The sequence below is a fragment of the Urocampus carinirostris genome, chromosome 1 (genome assembly GCF_059441175.1).
Source record: "Urocampus carinirostris isolate Australia breed hairy pipefish chromosome 1, RoL_Ucar_1.0, whole genome shotgun sequence".
Taxonomy (NCBI): domain Eukaryota; kingdom Metazoa; phylum Chordata; class Actinopteri; order Syngnathiformes; family Syngnathidae; genus Urocampus; species Urocampus carinirostris.
Window position 1 is genome coordinate 34141244 of NC_142349.1, and position 21111 is coordinate 34162354.

The window sequence follows — 21111 nt, forward strand, 5'->3', positions numbered from 1 at the left end:
TCCAGCACCCCCGCGACCCTACTGAGGATAAGCGGTGTAGCAGATGAGATGAGATGTATATATATATATATATATATATATATATATATATATATATATATATATATATATGTATGTGTGTGTGTGCATTTTCCTTATACTTTTTCCTGTTACTCCTATTGTTCAACTCTATCTCCTTCTTTCTCTCGCCAGTTTTACATTAACTTGTCTTTTCACTTACTTTTTTAGAGTATGATCTCTCCCTCTCTCGCTTTCTCTCTTCTTATATTTCTTCATATTTATCTTTTCTCTGGCCTTTTTATAGTGTGATTTATTGCCCTCTCTCTCTTGCTGTCTCTTGCTGTCTGTCTGTCTTTCCCTCTTATTTTCTCTTTATATACTGTCCATCTCTGTTTCATTCTACGTTTTCACAGGGGTGTTTCTCCTATGCTTTACCTCTCTCTCCTCTTTTCTTCTCACTGATCTTACCTTAACTTGTCTTTTCTCTTACTTTTAAAAAGTATGATCTCTCCCTCTCTCTCTGTTAGTTTCCCACTCTTTCTCTCTCTGCTTCTCACCTTTTCTGGCTGTTTAGCTTTGTATATGCGTTTCCTTTTACTCTGGAGCGATTGTCCTATTCTTCACCTCTCTTTTTTTCTTACTCTCACCTGTCATACCTTAACTTGTCTTTTCTTTGGCCTTTTAAAGTATGATCTATCACCCACTCCCTACCTATCTCTCTCTCTGATTCTCTCTCACTCCCTCTTTCTCACTGTCTCTCTCTCTCTCTCTCTCTCTCTCTCTCTCGCTCTCTCTCTCTCTCTCTCTCTCTCTCTCTCTCTCTCTCTCTCTCTCTCTTAACTCCCCTCCCTTCTCTATTCCTCACATCTCTCTCTTCAGCGATTCAGCGCTCACTCACATCACCAAGAGAAGAGGTGGAGCGCAAGGCGCTGATAGAAGGTTGCACACCACCCTGGTGGTCCCGACATCAGGATGGCTGCACTTCGACACAGAAGCTTGTGGATTTGTTTGTTTGCACTCCGGTTGCTGTTTTGTGCCAGGACTCTAGCACAGGGTGAGCGTTCATGCTTTGATTTCTTGACTTATTCCCGTTCTTTTTGTTTTGCCCTCCGGGGAAAACGGTGTTGCGGCTGCAGAGAGAGCTGGGGGCTGCGGAGCGCTCTTGGAAACGTGCGCAGATTTCGAGGCTCAGTCCACTTAACAGTGATTGCTCAGCGGCGCAAACTTGTGCATGCCTGTTTTTGCGTCCGGTTTGCTGTCTTGCATGCGCAACTAAGCATGAAAGGGATTTCAAAGTGTAAACTGATTGAGGGGAAAGTTATCTTATAAATGTTGGACTTGCTTATTTTAGGTGTTTGTCATGTACCCAAATTAACTGAAGAAAGATTTGACGAATTAATTCAGCTATAAAATGCTTGTCATCTTCACCCATGCAGTGAGTCATCCTCCAGAGGGTCAAGAGGTGGCTTGTCAAAACAGAAATAATGAACAAAAAAGTTGAAGGCATCTAGGACGTCATTTGTTCTCTTCTTCTGTTTCTTCTTTGCACCCAAGGGATTTATTTGATATCTCCTCTTCCTTTTCCTGAGTGTGAAAATGTGTCGTCAGCCTCCTTCTCTTGCTCCTCCATCTGTTTCATCTTCTTGTTCATCATTTCTAAGTGTGTGAGCTCTGTCGGAAGACAAAACACATAAAGGCTGTTTTTGTTTGAGTTCATGTGTTGCCTTGGTGACCGCTAAGGGGCAGCATAGACAGCAAAAAAATTAGTCACAGATGGCAAGCTTCGCGTGAGAAAATGGACCCCAAAAATGTGATTTACCTTCTGCCTGCAAGCTAGCAAATAAACACAAATATAATATTTTTAAAAAGTACATAAATAAAAACAACCAAGTAAGGACAACTATATTTTTTGACAAATCAATCCATCCATTTTCTGCACTGATTATTCTACAGGGTCGCAGGGCTTCCAGAGCCGATCCCAGCCAATTGCAATACACACTGAGACACACCACCATTCACACGCACACCAATACATGGGGACAATTGACCTACCATGCATGTTTTTGGAATGTGGGAGAAAACCCGAGTGCCCGAAGAAAACCTACTTAGGCAGGGTAGTACGGGGGTGATGCAAACTCCTCACATGTAGGCTGCTACATAGTCCCTTGTTTTTCACGGGGTTACATTCCAAAAAGGTCCCCGTAATGTAGAAACCTTTATTTATTTATGAAATACTATTTAATAAATATTATGCATTGAAACCGAAGAGCAAACACAATTTACTGGGCATTTGTTTAACAAATAAAAGTACTCTATTTTATGAACTTTTTTTTTTACAAACAAATTCTGTACAGTCAAATTATAATTGTAAAAATACTATTTTTAATGCACAACTGCATTAAGGAAACGATCTAGTTTACTCCACACAATACTTTGTCGCTATCATGTGGATTTTATAGAAAACTGCATTTACTTTCGTGTCGGCAACCCAAAATGTTAAAAGAAACATATCAGGACAACCCCACGTCCCTAATATGTCTGGAGCCGCAAAAAAAGGAAACAATTTATATAAGCTTTATAAGGACGGAAACACATACTGTATCTATTTATATTCTTTGGAAAATGTTAAGAATGTGTCCTGTTTGCCCTTTTACAGCCACCATATATTTTTCCCATATCAAACATTTTTGGAAAAGCTCCAGAGTCACTATGGAGTGCTAAAGAGCCTCATAAGGTCCCAGAGAAAGTTAAGCAGGTCGAGAAGTTCAACTTTGTTAGTGATAGAAAGCATCTTCCTCTGCCTTTTTGACCCGGCCACCAGTGCTTTTGTTGGTCCTGGGAATTTTGTTGAGATGATGACTTTTAGAAAAACTTGAAGTTGAAAGAGATTTGCGCATTAAGAAGAACAAGCAACAAAATCTATGTTTGTCAAGGTGTTTTACATATGTGTACAATCCAGATGGCATTGACGCACAGAAAGACACAAGCAGAAAAGGGCGGGCGATAGTTTAGCCGATCAGAAGGAAGAACACAATGCACCCTGAATATCCGTCAAGTAGGAAAACCTTGATAAGTAAACTGCAATATAGCAAGGGATTACTGCAGCTGGAATTGAACGCGGGACCTCAAGAACAGCGAGGCAGACATGCTAAACAGTCTGTTTTTGGAAAAAGGTCTTAAATCTTAGAGCTCCATTACATTATTTATCAGAACACACTTTAACGTATCAATATCTTGCAATTTGTTGTAATCTGAAAGTCTGTATTTTGGTAATCATATTTTAACTGGGCTTAGAATAGATCTTCGTTTTTGAGAAGCTGGTGTCAGTTTTGTTTGTTGAGTAGATTAAATGTTGTACCACTGGGCAAAGCCATCACTGATTTTAGCTCAAGGGGCCCACATAGTAGAAAAGACATTCTTGCGGGTGGTCAGCTAATTCAGCGACAGAAGGTGCTTTGCGAGTGGCACATGGGTTTGGCAAGATCCAGTGGACATATTTAAAACTGCAAGTCATGACGCGGCACTCATGTTTCTGCTTCTTTCAGCAGTCTCGCGGGTCACATAAAATTATGTGGCGGGCCACATTTGGCCCACGGGCCATGAGTTTGACACATTGTTCTAAATTAAGAAAGATTACAACCATTTTTTTCATATTCGTCACATCGTTTGATGTTCCCTCTTTTTGGTTCGACTATAATCATAACACACTTTGATGCATGTATGAACATGTGGATTACGGATATCCGATACACTAGATTAGGTGGTGATGATGTTGAAGAAGATGATAATCCTGTCACATCTCCATATGTTTGCGTGTTTCATGTACGGGGATACGATTGTGGCACTACGAAAATAAACCACACGGAGGCGTAAATTAAACGCACAAAATTGTGACCTACGGCCTCTCAACGGCGAATAAACCTGAAGCAGCCTGGAAATGTTGATGATACAATTTAAATACATATAAATGACACAGAAAATTACTCTAAATTTCAAGTTTAAATATCAAAAGATATGGCGTTGACTTGAATTATTTTAATTAATTAATCCAAAATATCCCAAGAACAACGTTCTTCAACCAGCGACCCGGGCACACAAGTGTGCGTTACAGCTTGTCTAGTGTGTCGCTGTATATTGCCCAATTTGATCTTTCAAAAAATTTATGCCATTGTTCAGTATATCTACTTTATTCCAGTAATCAGCAAGGTAACCTAAAACTCATCCATATCAGTGGGTGGCGGCAGATTACTATTTTTCTTTTTATACACTAATTACCTGTATTTTGAGTTAGAACAAGGGAAAATATTTAATGACTTATTTAGTTTCAAGAAGTTGTTTAACATTGCACTGAAAGTAAAGTACTGCAAAATAATTCAAATAAAGTTAAAATCCTACAAATTATTATAAAAGGTAATTATTCTATTTTATCTCAAAAAGTTTGAATAGTGAATATTTTTTGTCCATTTGCAGTATCCTTTTGTTATCTTATCTTTTATTTAAAAAAAAAAGAAAATAATAATTTAGTAAAACACGTAAAATTACCGGGCAGCACGGCGGCGCAGTGGTTAGCGCCTCTGCAGCACAGTTTTGAGGTCATGAGATCGAACCTCCTGTGTGGAGTTTGCATCTTCTGCCTGTGCTTCCGTCGATGGATGGTAAAATTACATTTATATGCAAAATTACAGCTCAAATGACTGACCAAAATGAATAACCCTAAGTATTACCCTTTGATCCACAGTGAGCACAAAAACCTAATATTGTCATTTTAGGCAACATAATAATTTAACCTTTAAAAAAATCATGAAAATGGTGCCAGGAATTGATTTAAAAATATTTTGTAATTAAAAAAAGTGTCCCTTGTCTTAAATGGTTGGGAAACACTTTTTTTCTTCTTCTTGGTGCTCCGGTTTGCGCCCACTTCCCCAAAACACGCCGGTTGATTGGCAGGTCCAAATTGTCCTTAGGTATGAGTGAACGTGTTAATTGTTAGCCCTAGGTTCCCTGGACTGGCTGAGACGGTCACCCTAGACAGCTGGGATGGGCTTGAGCGGACCTGAAAAACCCTAGTGAGGACAATCTGATAGAACATGAATAATAATGTATTGTATTGTATAATAAATTTTGATTATTTTTTCTATTATATCGTGAACTGAAAGGATGTGTATTTTTTAGCACCTCTTAGTGGTTTAAAACATCAAAATAAACAATAATGATGTAAATAGTAAGCAAAAATCATGAACTATCATATAAAGGAGCAGTTGTTTAAAACACTTGTGGGTTGAGAAATTTGTTTTTACTTTCTATAACATGAAGATCACCTTGAGGAAACTGACATAATCGTCCGCCATCATGCTGCTATGTGTACCCTAAAAGAAATCTCAAGAAAGGCTGGCAAAAAAAGAAGAAAAATGGTTTTGCTTAGTCATTTTGAGTCTTCATACTTTGTACTCTATCGGTTGCTTTTGAACACTCGTTTTCGGTTGCAATACAAATAGTAGTCAAAAAATACACATTGTCAATTTAAAGGACTGAATGGAATTTAGGACTTTTTTTTATTTGCAGACGCCGTCGTCTGGCTTGCGCCATCATTGCAACCTCTGTCAAGTTTCTTATGTTGCACATGCAAGTATGTGCATTTCTTAAAGGTGCTCGAATAAGCATTTCTTTTTGGGGTTTTGGGTTGGTAGTTGAACTGCAGTTAACACAGCCCTTTTCTTACTTTCACCATTTTCATGCAAAGCTAACAAAAAAACTGCCATGATTAAAATGAAGTCACTCACCACCTCCTGCCCTACAACCACCCACTTTTAAGAAAAATAATATCTCAAATGAGCAAAGTTTTCTGCCAATCAGACGCAACTTGTACTTCCTCTCAATGCAGAAAACTTGTGTTTAAAAAAATACACTGGAATAGTTGAATAACTGTGTCAGGATCCAAATGAGGGAGTACAAAAAGGGATGAAAATTCAGAACTGAGAGACTGTTGAAATGATTCATAGTTCTCACCCAAAATTGATTTTAGCATTCTGTAGGCAAACATTGTCATATTGATATCCATTCATAAAATGTAAAAACAAAACAAAACAATAAAACCCGATAAACTGCAAAGTTCTAGTTTTGGACAAAGCTCAAAGACTATGTGTGGGATAGCGTGAAGATCCAATCTCACAGCTGAGTGATTATCAAGCATCAATTGGCGAGGTTGCAACTGAAGGCTTGAGCCATTCACACTTTTGTGCACACACACAGACACACACTATTTGCGTGCCTAGCGTCATCATCATCATGTATGATTTTCCTTTTCCCTCTGCATTTCATCTCAACCCCATCCCACTGACAGATCCCGCCTGACAAGAGCAAACGACTTTAATCCCAGCCTAATGACAGATAATGGCGCCGCACGCTGCACTCATTTGCATGCCGACGGTCACCAGCATGCCTCGCTATATCGCTCGCTCCTTCCTCCGGAGTTCCCCTCTTATTTCCATCTGGGATTTTAATAGCAGAAAGCTGCCGCCCGAGGTGACAGACGATAGAGAATGACCGCCGCCTGCTGTAGAGGTTAAAAGCTGTTTGCTCGGCGCACAAGTCAAAGTAATAATCGCCTACGACGCGAAGGCGTGAAGCCGACGATGGGGACAGGAACACTCTCCTAATACCAAATGAGAGCCAAGGTCTGCCTGATTGTCTTTCAAAGAATTGAAACGAAAATGATTGGTAATCATAAATGCCCACAACAATTCATTGTAATGAAACAGCAGACAACAGAAATGTATTCGATAGCTTTCAAATATTGGCCCACTGTATTCTGTTTAAAAGGCAGAAGCTGTAAAATCACCACTCTTTATCTTTGAGTCTAACTTCTCACAGAAATGGACCACATCCTGTTTTTTCAGAAAGGGCTTCTCGAGGATATTTTGGTAGGTCTATTATAATCACCATCTACCATGTTGCCAAGTGAAATTACCTTCAAGAGCTAAATTTTCACCAGCGTTAAGTTATTATTATAATTTTATGATGAGATTTCCATACTGGGCTAATTGAGGAGAGCTTCTTTTGGATTTTGTAGTGTTTTTTTTTGTGTGACTTAAGCCATTGTAGGGCGCATCGTGTAAAAGTCTCTGTAGTTGGCTCTATTTCTATTTTCAGGATTTAACACTACGAGAGGCACATCCTGGGTTTGCATGAAATGTTTCCCCTCGTGCATACAAGGTGTAAATGCCACGTGCTTTACTGTTCTATTGCATTCCCGTAAAAATTGGATATAAAGACGTTTTAGTCACGAAGTTGGGTCATTTTTCGGCAGAACACTGACAAGTATACAAGTGTGCGTATTTAAACATAAAGTGGTAGCAAAACTGAGTTTGTGGTTTATTTAAGTAATGATTACAGAGTAAAACACACGGATAAAAACTTGTCTGGGTTTTCAGCTTCCTTCAACTTGCGAACCTCCGATTCATTAATCTTAAATTCTCTCGCTGCTCGGTTTCCATGTTGTTCCACGTAACATAGAAATCGATAGACCACAGCGGACGGAAACACAGAAAACATTCAATGGAGGAAAAATAAGGTTTTGGATTTAATTCATATTTGGGGGAACAACTCTCTTCAGCCTTCAGGAGAAAAATAACTAAAATTGCTATATAGGCTACGGCATGAGCATCCATGAGCACTTTTGCTAACAATGCATTGTGTGCGACGTCATAATAATAATAATAATAATAATAATTTCCTTGTATTGTCATTCTGTGTAACAATGTACACAGAACGAAATGTCGATTGCATCTGACCCGATGCAGCCGCAGCCAAGAGAGGGCGCCGCCGACCACTTTTTAAGTCTTAGGAATGACTCGGCCGGGGCGCGAACCCGAACCTCCCAGTCTCAAAGCGGGCGCCTTACCATCTAGGCTACTGAGCATGCATCCTCTTTCGCGCAAGCGGGATATGATGGCAATCAAACAAAAGGCGATTAAAAGTCACAGGAAACGCATGAAAGTTGCATTTACTTGGAAATGTAAACGATCTGACAAAAACATTGGATTTCACCCGAAAACGTCCTGTGACCTCCCGATCTCAGGAGCGGGCGCCCAACATTAGGGGCACCGAGCTGATCTCCGTCCGCCGCTCTGCATGAGAGACAGCTTGAAGAAAATCTGAGGCTTTTATGTCCGTCTTATGGGTGTGAAAATACAGTAAATATATCCACAAATTTTGCAAATCTATGGTAAACCTAAAGGGACGGTGTGTATTATTTTAGAGCCTCATAGTAGTAAAAAAAACCTTTTCAACTGAAAAAAGAACAGTTTTGATTTGAATAATACGCATTTTACAAAATACCCGTTGGTCAAGAAATTAGCAATTATTTGAGATAAAATGGGCCTCACAGAAAGGGAGCTGACATGATTGTCCACCATCTTGCTGCTACGGTTACCCAGACACCTTGAAAAACGCTGTTGAAAAAAAAAAGTGCTGCAATTTGGTCACTTTCAGTCTCCATAGTTTGTATTCTTCTTTGTGCTTTGTAGCACTCATTTTCAGTCGCACCACACAATACAGCAAAGTCCATCGGTCAAATATTGCGTATTGTCGTTTTCTTTAGTATCAGTATTCAATCTCATGCTGCTGCCCATGCTGAGGTCCGGTTCATCTGACACGGAATAAAAACAGCAACCAAATGATGAAGGTGCTGTATCTGAGTCAGATCAGAGGGTTCTCCTGTTGCTGGTAACCATGTATACCATGTGGGGGAGCAAACCACTATGTCAAAAACGACCTGGAGAGGAATGGGCACTGCCAGGCTGTACCAGTACACACCACAGGAATTGGTGCTTCGGCGACCCTGGCAGTCAGGGGATCCGTGAACAATAAACCCTTTGACATGGCAATAGCCAGATGGATGTTGTGATTGACTCTGGGAAAAAATACTGTAATTTGATGTAAAAATGGACTTGGAGGGTGAATTGTTTGGGCATTTAGGTTATTTAGCTTCCCATTTAGTGGTGTGTGAGCCAATTAATGAGAGAGTTTGGACATAGCACACTAGAGTAAACATGTAATAAAGTCTTAAAAAAATAAGATAAAAGACTGTCAGAAAAAAATAGGTAAAAATATTTACAAGGTAGTTGTAAAGATTCATGTGCGGACACATGCGTCAGGTGGCAGTCTTTAATAAGGATCGGGGAAGTGACAAAAAGCATTCAGAAGAGGAAGGGAATAGAACAACTTTTAACAAAATCACAGTCCATAAAAAGGCAAGACTGGATTAAACATAAAGTCTTACTAAAGCAAAGAGACCTGAAGGGCTTTTTGTGAGCAGTGCGGTTCGGCATGGTCATTCAAAAAACCCATAAGGAAAGTCAATCAAAGCTTTCCTTAAATACACACACACACTCACTAGAAATCTATTAAATCCAAGTGTGCCCAATCAGTCAACAGTGCCACGGTGCACAGGAGCCTCACACTAAAGCTCAGAGATTGGCCCAAGTTATGATTAAAGTGCATGGAAAGAATAGTGCATGCTAACAATAGTGTAAGGAAAAGTAGTGCAATAACATTAGCAGTAAGAACATTTCCCAAATAAGTCGCAAGAAATATATTTTCACAGTTTTGCGCACTTGTTTAGGGTGGTCACGGCACTAGGGGCGGCATTAGCTCAGGAGGAAGAGCGCTCGTCTTGGGATCAAGAGATCACAGGTTCGAATCCCGGCTCCTCCGTCTTACATGTTCGCTGTGTCCTTGGGTAAGACACTGAACCCCTAATGCCCCCAATAAGCAGGTTGGCGCCTTGCATGGCTGCACGGCCGCTATTGGTGTGTGAGTGTGTGTGAATGGGTAAATGTGAAGCACATTGTAAAGCGCCTTGGGAAGTCTTCATTGACTTGAAAAGCGCTATATAAATGCAGATCATTTAAATTCAAGAAACTCTCTGTGAGCCTGTTTGTCCTTGTTTTAAGGAACCTGTAGCACCTACCAAGCCAGTCAAAGTAGTGGTGGCGTGGGTGGGAAGAATCCCTCATGATGTTGGTGGCTCTGCTGCTTTATTGCAAGTTGGCAATGCCCTCCAGACTAGGCAGAGAGCAGGCAATGATCTTCTGGGCTGTGTTGATTACACTCAAGCACACCATAGTGTAACGCCGTATGGCAGAAGGCTTCCGATTGCGGTTTTGTAGAAGGATGGAGATCTAAAGGATCAGCTCGGAAGGTGCCACCAATGTAAGCCTTAGACTGTCTCTTGGGACAAAGAACGACGGCATCCTCCAGCCATGTTTTCCTCCCCTGCACTTGAGAGTAATTACCAGCACGCTCAAGGCAGAAAGTCAAGCTCCTCTTAAAGTCGCTTGTTTAAACCGAGGAAGCTTGAGGGGAACATTAGCTTCCCTCCATTAAACCTTGCAGCTCATCATCAAGCGTCCTTCAGTTGGACAAAACAACAGAGAGGCACTGGAGCCTGTTTGCTTTGTGCTCATACTTTCTCTTCAGATTCACTTATGGAAATAAGTGCGGCCATGAAAAGCGTGAGTCAAGGTCAAGAGGGATGAATGTGGATTTATTAAGTCAGCAAAGGCTTAGATTATTTTATCAGTCAGGGTGAGATGGCGAAGGAAACGTTTGCTCCGGACCAGGACATGATCCAGATAAGAAGAACGACCTCTAAGACAGCCGTCGGCTATTCATCATGTCTTCATTGGTAAAAACCACAAACTATTTTATGCTCTTTTTCCCTTGGAAATGCCATTTTCATTGGCCCACAAAGGGCTTGAGAACTTAACAACAGCCCCTCTTGATTCTAAAGGCGGTTGCCGATTCATTTGTAGTTATGAGTCAGCAAATGTGGCTATTGGGTAATTGTGGCCGGGCCATTTGAATGCTGTCATACGCCAGCATAATTCATTCAGAATTTTTTTTCTCTTTGGCTCAGAAGAATTGTCCTTTTTTAGAATTCAATGTTTAAATGTACTAACTACCATTTAAACTCACATGTTTTTAAATTCGAATCGTTTTAAAATTCGCATTTATTTACATATCAGCCTAACCTAAAGGGAGCTGACATTAATGCCAGCCATCTTGCTTTTACAGGCACCTCCCCAAAACAAGAAATTCAGTCTTTTTAATTCTATTTTATTTTTTTCTTGCTATTTTTTATTTTCTCACTATTGTTTCCTTTTTCTTTTCTTTATCTATTTTTTCCAATCTTCGTTTTCTTTGACTTTTTCTCTTTTCCCTCTTTTTTTAATGCATTTTCTCTTTTTATTTTTCCACTTTTTTAAACATTTCGTTTTTTACTTTTTTTTCATTACCTTTTCCTTCGCTATTTTTTCTGTCTTTGCAATAGGCTGGGCAAAAAATGAGAAAACGTTGCAGTTTTTTTTTCCGTTCTTGCATGACACAATACAGCGACTTACAGTATGATGGTCAAATAATGCACACTGTCTCTTTAACGTAACACACACAAATTACGGATTCATTTATTATGAATGGATTGATCATTATATTAATTCTTGGTGTTTTTAAAATGTTTTGGATTTTTTTTCCGTGTACCATTTTTCAAAAAGATATTTGAGGACAAATTCTTAATAGTTGTGAAAACCTGATTTTGCCCAACCTCACCAAGCTCATGTAGCACCCAAGTCAATTGAGTTTAAGACCCCCGATTTAGGTTTTTATGAGAGCTGACATTTGTTTCAAAAATAATATATTGTCTAGATTCGACCCTTCAAGGTTTCTGTTTTAACTGCTGTCAACTCGAGGTAGCCAAGATTGGCTTGTGTGTCAACCACATTTTAGTTCTGAAAATTCTCCTACCTAAAAGAAGACAACTATTTTCCAGAAATAGTTACTCGTATCAAATGCATTACCTACTATTCGACTTTATTTATATGACCTTGGTGGGAGTCTGTTTACTACTGAAATTGCAACTGCCCCAATATTTTTCCCCGCACATTTTTGGGACCCGATGGAATTCCCACAGTTGTTCCTCATAGCCCTAGTGACAGTTTCTATTATTTTTCCTTCTACCTCAGTCACCGACTCACTCCACTGAATGCGCTTGAGTGTTTATGTGTGTGGAAGTTGGGGCACAGAGGCTTGTATTGGGGGCTTCCATCTGTTTTTTTCAGCAGAATTATATTACATGGATTTTAAGCCATTTCATAGCCGTAGTTTGTGTCACAAATACATGTTGACAGTATTTTCCCCCTTTTGTGTGTGTTGGCTTTCCCGATGCTAAGCCAATTTTCTTACCACGTGATTGCATTAACGGATTGCTGCATGACACAAGACGATAATGAGCCAGTCATGTACGGTACACATCGTTACTCAAGGAAATGAGATAAATGATTATATCAGGTAACTAGCAAAAATGTATCAAATCAATCATTTAAATCAACAGAGAAGACACAAAAATGAAGTGTTGCTCCGATGTAATAATTGAGAGCTTTTCAATGCGCATAAAAACAGGGGGTACTATTTGGTACTAAGTGCAAGTCTACTGGAAAGAGACTGTTTAATTCTTTAAACAATTTTGTACACTCGTGGTGATAAAAAATGGACATTTGCATGATTGGTTTCTTGTTGCCAATTTATAAATATAGAATCATCCCCCACACAATAAGAAACACATAAATAATGACTTAGATTTTGGTATAATGGTATAATCCACTAACTTCTATGTGTTATTTCACCTGGCTTAAAGGGCTACTCAGATTCTAAAACATACAAAATGTCAGGTTCTGCACGGTTGCCATGGCGCCCCGCTGGCACCGCTCATTGACACCGGCTGACTCGCATTTTCTGATTACTCCTGTGGTTACTTAAACGTTCCCTTTTGAACTGCGCTTTCCCAGATCGTTGTTGAAAAATGGTTTATGCTTGGTTATACTTGTTGTGCTTGTTGGACTTTGTTTCACTTCGGTGTAACATTCTGAAAGATTCCTGCAAGTTCTGTTTAATTCTAGAAATGCCTAGTTTGTAGTTTTGCCTGCGTTTGACCCATTTTGTTTTTTGGTCTAGTCCGTTTGTGTTTTGGACTTTTCTTTCTCAATTAAAGTGTGAGGACGTCTACGCAAATGAGTTCCTACTTCCTGCTTCCCGTTCCGTTTCGTGACTCTCTCTCTCTCTCTCTCTCTCTCTCTCTCTCTCTCTTGCTATCTCTCATTCTCTGTCTTTCTCTCCCTTTCTCCATCTGTGAATTCCTCTCTTTATGTTCTCTAGCTCTGAATGTTATTTTCCTTATACTTTTTTACTAGTTTGTCTCTTCACCTCTATCTCCTTTTTTCTCTCCTCAGTTTTACCTTAACTTGTCTTTTCACTTGCTTTTTTTAAAAGTATGATCTCTCTCTCTCTCTCTCTCTCTCTCTCTCTCTCTCTCTCTCTCGCACCAATCTCGGCAAACGAGTTGTGGCGGTTGTCGAGTGAAAGAGAAGTATGCCTCTGAAAAAACAGTTGGTATTAGGTGCAAATCAACAAAAAATTGGTAATTTCTTCAGTGTAATAAGTGTAATAAGGCAGCAGGTCAAAGAGGTGGTGGCCGGGGTGAGAAAAGTCCTTGATGATCTTTTTTGCTCTGCTGAGGTAGCGAGAGCAGGCAATGTCCTCCAGACTGGGTAGAAAGCAACCAACGATTCTCTGGGCTGTGTTGATGACCCTCTGAAGTGTTTTCCTATAGCTTTAGTGCAGACCAAAAACCATAAAAAACAAATTATATAATATGATAGGAAAATTTCACATACCAGTTTGTCTTGTTTCATCAGTGTTATAAACAATTTCCTCTCTGCCAGGAAAAGCAGTAGGGCTTTTTGGCGGGTTATTTGCTATTTTGACAAATCTCATTATTCTCAGACAGTGTGCAATTGTTGACAGTGCTTCCGCACACTGATGGTATTGTAAGACAAATACAAATGCGTTGTTTTTCTCGTTAAGCTCGTTTTTAAACATGCTGGCAAATGGTGAAAGATAAATTACATTTAAGAAACACATCATGTGGAATGCTAATAGGAAAACAAATGGATAACTGAGAACCATTGTAGCAACCATTCTTTTCTAATGATGTTCATTAAAGGCATTTGTGAGATAATTACTCCTTGCTTTTCACTATAATAACATACACACAGAAAGTAAATAGCACCCAGTGCATAATGACACATCTTAATAGAATTCAATGCCTTTTCAAGCCATATTTAATTGTTTATTTACATTGCTCTTCAAAAGACAAATGATGTCGAAGTATCACTAGAAGCAACCAACCTTAAATAAGCTACTTTGTAGTTCAGATGTTAGGTGTAGTTCCTACTGTAATAACACTCTCATTGGAGACTACTCAGTCCACAGTATGTGGATAATAACAAATGTATTAAACAGTAAAATAAGCTTGTCAACATAACATACTTGGCATTGAATGTACAGCACAGTAGATAGATAGATAGATAAGTATTGTATATAGCGATGGTCAGCAATCATCAGGCTGTGGGCCGCACAGAGACAAAAGGTGCCTTATTTTCTGCTTACACACACATTTTATTCACCACAAAAAACCCAAGGTTTTACGGTAATATATTACTATAAGTGAGCGAGGATTGATGGGTCGACAAATAAAGCTGACATCATTAGCTCAGCATTAGATAAAAAGGGGGCGGCACGGTGGATAAGTGGTTAGCAGAGTTCTGAGGTCAGCTGCCAGCCTTCCTGTGTGGAGTTTGCATGTCCTCCCCGTACTTGCGTGGGTTTTCTTCTGAGCGCTCTGGTTCCCTCCCACGTTCCAAAAAAACCATGCTTGTCAGGTTAAAGTTTCCCTAGGTGAAAATGAGCGAGTGAGTTGTATGTCTCTGAACTGGTTGCCAGCCAGTCCAGGAGGTCCCCTGCCCACTGTCCGACGATAGCTGGGATGGGCTTTAGCACTCCCGCGAGCCGACTGAGGAAAATCGGTGCAGATAATGGATGAATGGATGCAACGGGAATAGAACAGAGACTGCAGCTATGAGAGCGCCAGATCTTAACAAGTATGCCATTACAATTGTATACAATAAAGGTAAAGGCATTACATTTTAACTCATCATCACACTATTTTTACTCACGTCATGTTGTAACGGAGCATTCTGGGAAAGGGTTCAGCCAAACCAAGGTTGCCAAAGAAAAATAATAAATGAAAGACCTTTGTTGAGGTGAAAAGCTTGTTGAACTACTATGTGAGCGTTTGGAGTGAGTAGCTTGTGGCAGTAATTGCATATTTTTTTCCTCCCACTCTCTTTTTTTTGCCCCTGCCTCCCCGCTCGCTAATTTTGCGCTAACGCGGTGCTAATGAAACGAGAAGGCGAGCAGTCCCACACCGTGTCTTCACCTTCGGGCTGTTTGTTAGCGCCTCTGAATTTTAATTAATCAATTAACGCATCGGCCACACACATATACACATACAGACACATGAACGTACAAAAACACACACATGGACATGCACACACCAAGGCTACGGTTGAATAATGCAACAGTCTTAATCAGCTTGTTCCATCTACACTCAGGGAATGTAAATGATGTGAGGAAGAATCCGAAGCTAAGAGCTAGATTAGCTCTTGGCGCTAATGGCGATTGGGGTTGTTTCATGTTGCCGTGGTGATGTATTAACCCTTCTTAACCGCACTCAAAGGAAACTGGGAGCCGGAACACGAGCAATGGAAAAGATTTGCAAATTCACCCGCCCCTGCAAAAAAAAGAAGATGCTAAGGCCACGTAGTTGACATTTTCTTGGTTTCGTCATTTCAGATTACTCTTTGGAAAATAGTCTTTATTATTCATTTAAACATAAATGATGAGCCCATTTTCCTTTTTTCAAAAATAATTATATTCATGCAAATTGAAGATTTAAGAATAATAGCTTTACGTCACGATCAGGTGACATTGCCATTTCACACTACCTGAAAAAGAAAACCTGACATGGAAACAGCAGACTATCTGGTCACGTTTGTTTTTTTGTTTATGGTTTTGACAGTTTTCTAGTTGTGCTTGTTACTGTTTGCTGTTCCTGGTTTTTGTCAATAAATATAATTCCTTGTTGAGCACACCTGTCTCTGGCTTCTCTACATATGGATCCATCTTCGACATCATGACACTTTATCTGTATTGGAGGTAAGATTGGGCCTAAAAAATTTAGCCCGACCGGACCTGAGTCGCGGGTATATAAACCCGAATCCGCCCAAACCCAATGGATTAACTTGATTTGATAAACAAGCCTGAAATAAACCCGAAGCTTTAAGTAAACAGGAAGCTTTACTCCGGCTGTGCGTACTTCAGTGCCAAACTATGTGTTTTGGCTGAACTTTGCAGGTTTATTAATGGCCGAGTCCCTCAAATCAAGTGTGCACTGGTTTGGTGCTGAAGTGCGCATTTCGTCGACATGTAGCGATAGAATGCATAACTGAACAAAATGGCGCAAATTTTTTTTCATATCAAAAGCTGCAAATAGTCAAAGATTTGGGCAAAAAGCAAAAAAAAACAAAAAGTTTAAAAAGCTTGTAAGCTATTGGCAAGATGCAGAAAGGAAGTTTGATGTGAGGGAGGAGGAAGCCGAGTGTCTTTTGCCCTAACATCGAGAAGGAAGATTTCTTCAGATTTAGTGATTTTGAGTTAAATTGTTTAGCAAGTATTATCTTTATTTAAACAATTACTGAAGTAAAAGTAAGTGAATGTTGTGTAGATTCACCACGAATTAAAAAAAAAAAAGAAAAACGCGAGAGAAGCTTGACCTCTAATCACATTAAGAGCTGTATGGAATTTGGAACTTTGTTACTCTCTGCCGCCATCTCCTGGCTTGTGTCGTCATTGCAGGTTCGGTTGGTCAAGTAAAGTCATCATCCCCTGATCTAAAACCTACATGAGGGCAAATGATACACAGATATTGTCAACATAAAATATAGGTTATTCATGTGCTATAGAATAGAAATGTGTTCATTCATGTTATTCGTGCAAGTACGTGTTTTTCTTACACATGCTCTGATAAAATCTTCTTTCATCGTTTGGGGGTCTGGGGTTTGGTTTGGCGTTTGGCTTCTACGAGAGCAGGCCTTTTCTTACTTTTGCCATTTTCATGCTTAACTGACAAACATGAAAAAGAAAGCTGCAGGGACGATCATGACTTCACTCTCTAGGGCGCCCCCATTCCTCAAAAGTCATGTGTTCCACCCCGGACCACTCTGATATAAGTAAGATAAAAGCAGATTAACACCGTGAAAAATAATTCGGTTAGGCATCGTTAACACATACTTAATAGAGAAAATATTCAACAAGTTTTTAAGGAAGCCTCAAATGATGCACATCACCCAGTTTTTTTTCCTAGCGTTATTCTTGTATAAAACTATATACTTTTTATTTTTTTTCACGCAAAGATTAAAGTGTGTTCTGTATTTATGTTAGAAGCTGTGCATTGATGTTTTCTGCCTGAGTGCGATCACCACAACAACATTCCGACGTGATTGGAATGAACCCAAAAGAGGAGCAAAGCACTGTGGGACTTTTCTTTTAGGCGCTAAAGAGCGCTAAAGTGCAAGAACTTGTGAGTGTGTGTTTGTTGGTGAGATGGATGGAGCTCATCTGTATTCAGGGTCCCCGCCTCCGTCCTGGACTCTCCGGGCTCTTTGTTATTCAAAAATTGTAAAGTGGACAATGAGTTGAGCTCTCCCTCCCTCTCGCTTGCCTAAATTGTGTGTGTTGGGGTAGTTTAATTGTGCCTGTAGAAGTCTCAGGTTCTAGGCAGATTCATTTAGCTTGAATGCGTATTTATTTTATTCATTACTCAAATTTACCTCAACTGCTTCGTGACTTTTACCAACTTTGAAGTAAATGGAACTGAACAAAAATGTAGCATTCTGGATGATGGTGGGTCATCATGGCCTCCAATGCTTCTCTGCTGGCCTAAAAGATATCATGGCCTTCTTGCAGACGTAAGGAAACTTCAGCTAGGGTCCGGTAAAAACCAAAGTCTAAAAGCTATTATTCTACTAAATTATAATAGCATTTCTATTTTCACACGACAATGAATTCTTGAGTCATTAACACTTTGAACTTTTTTATGCCATGCCACTTTAATGTCTAGCAACTCAAAATCTCTGAAAAAAAAACACACAAGAAAATATTGACTAGAAACGTTGAATTTTCAGTGCAATAACAAATGTACTATGAAACATAAAATAAACTTTAAATTTATTACATAAAATACATTATCCCTGAAAACACAGGGAACGTAAATTCAAATATTTACAGATTTACAAAAAAAGTTAACATACAGAACAACTTTAACCTTTTCACACTCCGAAAAAATTAAATCAACAACAGAGAATCCCTGGAAGAGAAAGCACGCATATTGACCACTCACAATGAAAAAGGGCTTCTAAAATGGAACCGGCACTTGTTCGGAAGAGAGCCGACTCCTGTCATTCACTACCAAGAGCCCGTTTGTTCACAAACAACACATCATTAAAGGCCATCACTGAAGGCCTAGGTCTGAAATGCATGGCCCACCACTGCATCTGGATATGGATGAGTGACTTGTTTGGATGCATGTAGCTAATATACAGATAGCTAAGGACAAGTACATCTAAGCAAAATAAACGTTTACCGTATATTCCGGACTATAAGCCGCTACTTTTTCCCCAAACTTTCAACCCAGCGGCTTATTCAGTGATGCGGCCAATTTATGTAATTTTTCTAACGGCCGCCAGCGGCACTCGAGTACAAAAAGTAAGATTTAGACCGCTGGAATATATGCGCAGAGGAAGACTGCAACTTCACTAAAACTGGCCGCATGCGAAAGGCAACTTTTTCGCAAGCCTGCCAGTGGATCCTGACAGCGTGGGGCAGCATTAAAAAATCCACCATCACCAACGGGTTCCGAAAAGCCGGTCAGCTGCGTGACGGAGAGGAGGGCACACCAGTGACAGTGACAGCGCGAGTGAGGCTGCGGGAGCGTGGGACGACGTCTATATGACACTGTTTCTTCCCGACACTGAGGAAGACGACTTTGATGGCTTCAGTTGTAAGGAGGAAGATGAGGACGGTTTACCGTGATTTTTACAAGTACGGTATGTTTTTTTAACAGACCCGTTTACTGTGTTGCGAGCGTATTGCTAGCGTGTTGCTACCATTAACTGCCCTGTTAGGCACCGTTTGGGATGAAAGTTATATTATTATTATTATTATTAAAGCTTTGAAAACTCTCTCTGTCGTGATTACCTAACCGGAGTCACCTGAGGTAATCAGCTGGTGTGCTGGAACGCGATCTCTTGATTGGTGGAAGTCTACTACATAAGCTGTCAGCGTCCAGAGATGGACGTTCGAGTGTCTTCCTCATTTCCTGAGTTAACCTCCAACATTCAAGGTACCACAAGTCCATGTATATTCCAAGTCTGATTCTCGTTGCCTGACCCCTGTCTGTTAAAAGTTTACGATCTACTCTTCCGTCCCGGCCACCGACTTACCTGCTACGTTTCGCCACGCGTTATCACCACGGAGTTGCCATATCGTCCCAAGAGGCTTTCCACTGCCAAGGCTCGACGTCCCAAGCCTGCTCCACCGAATCTTGTCACAATAAAGCCTTTAACTGACGCTATTGGATCCGAGTCCTTGTTCTGTTCCATGACAGAACACTCGAACCAAAGCATGGATCCAGCGACAGTTCGTCCCACCTCTGAGAGATGCGGAAATGCCGAACAGGAATCCGCGCTACAGCGCCTACAACACACCGAAGGCGCAATACAACAAATCGTCCACGACGTATCCACACTAGTCCGGCAAGTACAACGTCACCAAGATTTTTTTGAACAGTACGAAGCTTCCCCGGCAACACGAGCACGAGATCCAGTTCCGCCCCTTTCTGATCAGGTCGGCAGTGTTGAACCACGAGTAGGTTCGCCAGAGAGATTCAGTGGAGAGCCCGCCCAGATCCGCCCCTTTCTTATAAATTGCCGACTAATTTTTGATCTACAACCGCGAGCCTTTGTGAACGAAAAGGCGAAGGTGGCTTTTGTGATAAATCATCTGACTGGCAGAGCCCGCCTTTGGGGAACGGCAGAATACGAACGAGGGGCGACAGCATGCACCTCTTTTAATTTGCTTAGCCAGGAAATGATTAAAGTTTTTGATTCTGGAGCCTCATCAGTCGATGCTGCTCGTTCAATCTTGAACATTCGCCAGGGGAGACGCTCCATTGCCGACTATGCCATTGACTTTCGCACACTAGCAGCCCAGAGTCACTGGAACGAAGAGGCGCTGGTCGACGCCTACCTCCATAGCTTGTCCGGTTATATCAAAGACGAATTGGTTTCCCACGCTCCTCCGGTAACTCTTGACAATGCTATCGAACTGACCGCCCGGATCGACCGTAGGGTTCAGGCAAGACGCAGAGAGAGAGAAGATCCCAGACAACCCATCACCCGGCAAAGTCAAGACATTAGTAAGATACCGAACCCCCCAACCAATTCTACCGCACCTCATGAGATGATGGAGGTGGACCGCACCTTTCTCTCCGTCGAAGAACGCCAGCGAAGGCGTACCGAACGGCTATGTTATTACTGCGGCGGCCAGGGACATAGGGTGGTCAATTGCCCGTTAAAAGCCAACGCTCGTCGGATATAGGGGACATCCGATTGAGCTCAGCTTTATTATCGTCCCCCAAGACTGATAGACCTGTTCTCCGGGCAAATCTCATTATTTCCGGTACATCTCAACCCTTCCATGCCCTCATCGATTCTGGCGCCGAAACAAATATCCTGGATTTGTCACTCGCACACAAGATGGGGATACCTGTTGAAACCCTTCCTAACCCGGTATCAGCTCGGGCTTTGGATGGCCACCTATTAGGCACCGTATCTCAAATAACGGAACCCATTGAACTACAGTTGTCTGGAAATCACAGAGAGAAGATCCGATTTCACTTACTTCACTCCCCTAACCAACCCCTTGTCCTGGGTCATCCTTGGTTGGTGCAACACAACCCCCATTTCGACTGGCGCACTGGGTCGATACTTGAATGGGGCATGGACTGTCACCAAACCTGTCTGCAAGCCGCTCCTTACCCAAATCATCCTGTTTCCACGAGGGCTCCACCCAATCTGTCCAAGGTCCCAGCCTGTTACC

The 21111-nt window shown here is 40.9% G+C and overlaps 1 protein-coding gene across 1 annotated transcript in view; it reads left to right on the forward strand.

Annotated features, from left to right (window-relative positions):
• Positions 1–886: 886 nt before the first annotated feature.
• The window catches only part of cntnap3 (contactin associated protein family member 3), a 128902-nt gene continuing 108677 nt past the window's right edge, over positions 887–21111 (forward strand). The window contains exon 1 of the mRNA XM_088336283.1: positions 887–1054. Coding sequence (XP_088192409.1) covers positions 973–1054 — 82 coding nt within the window. The 5' untranslated portion in view covers positions 887–972. The remainder of the gene's footprint in view (positions 1055–21111) is intronic.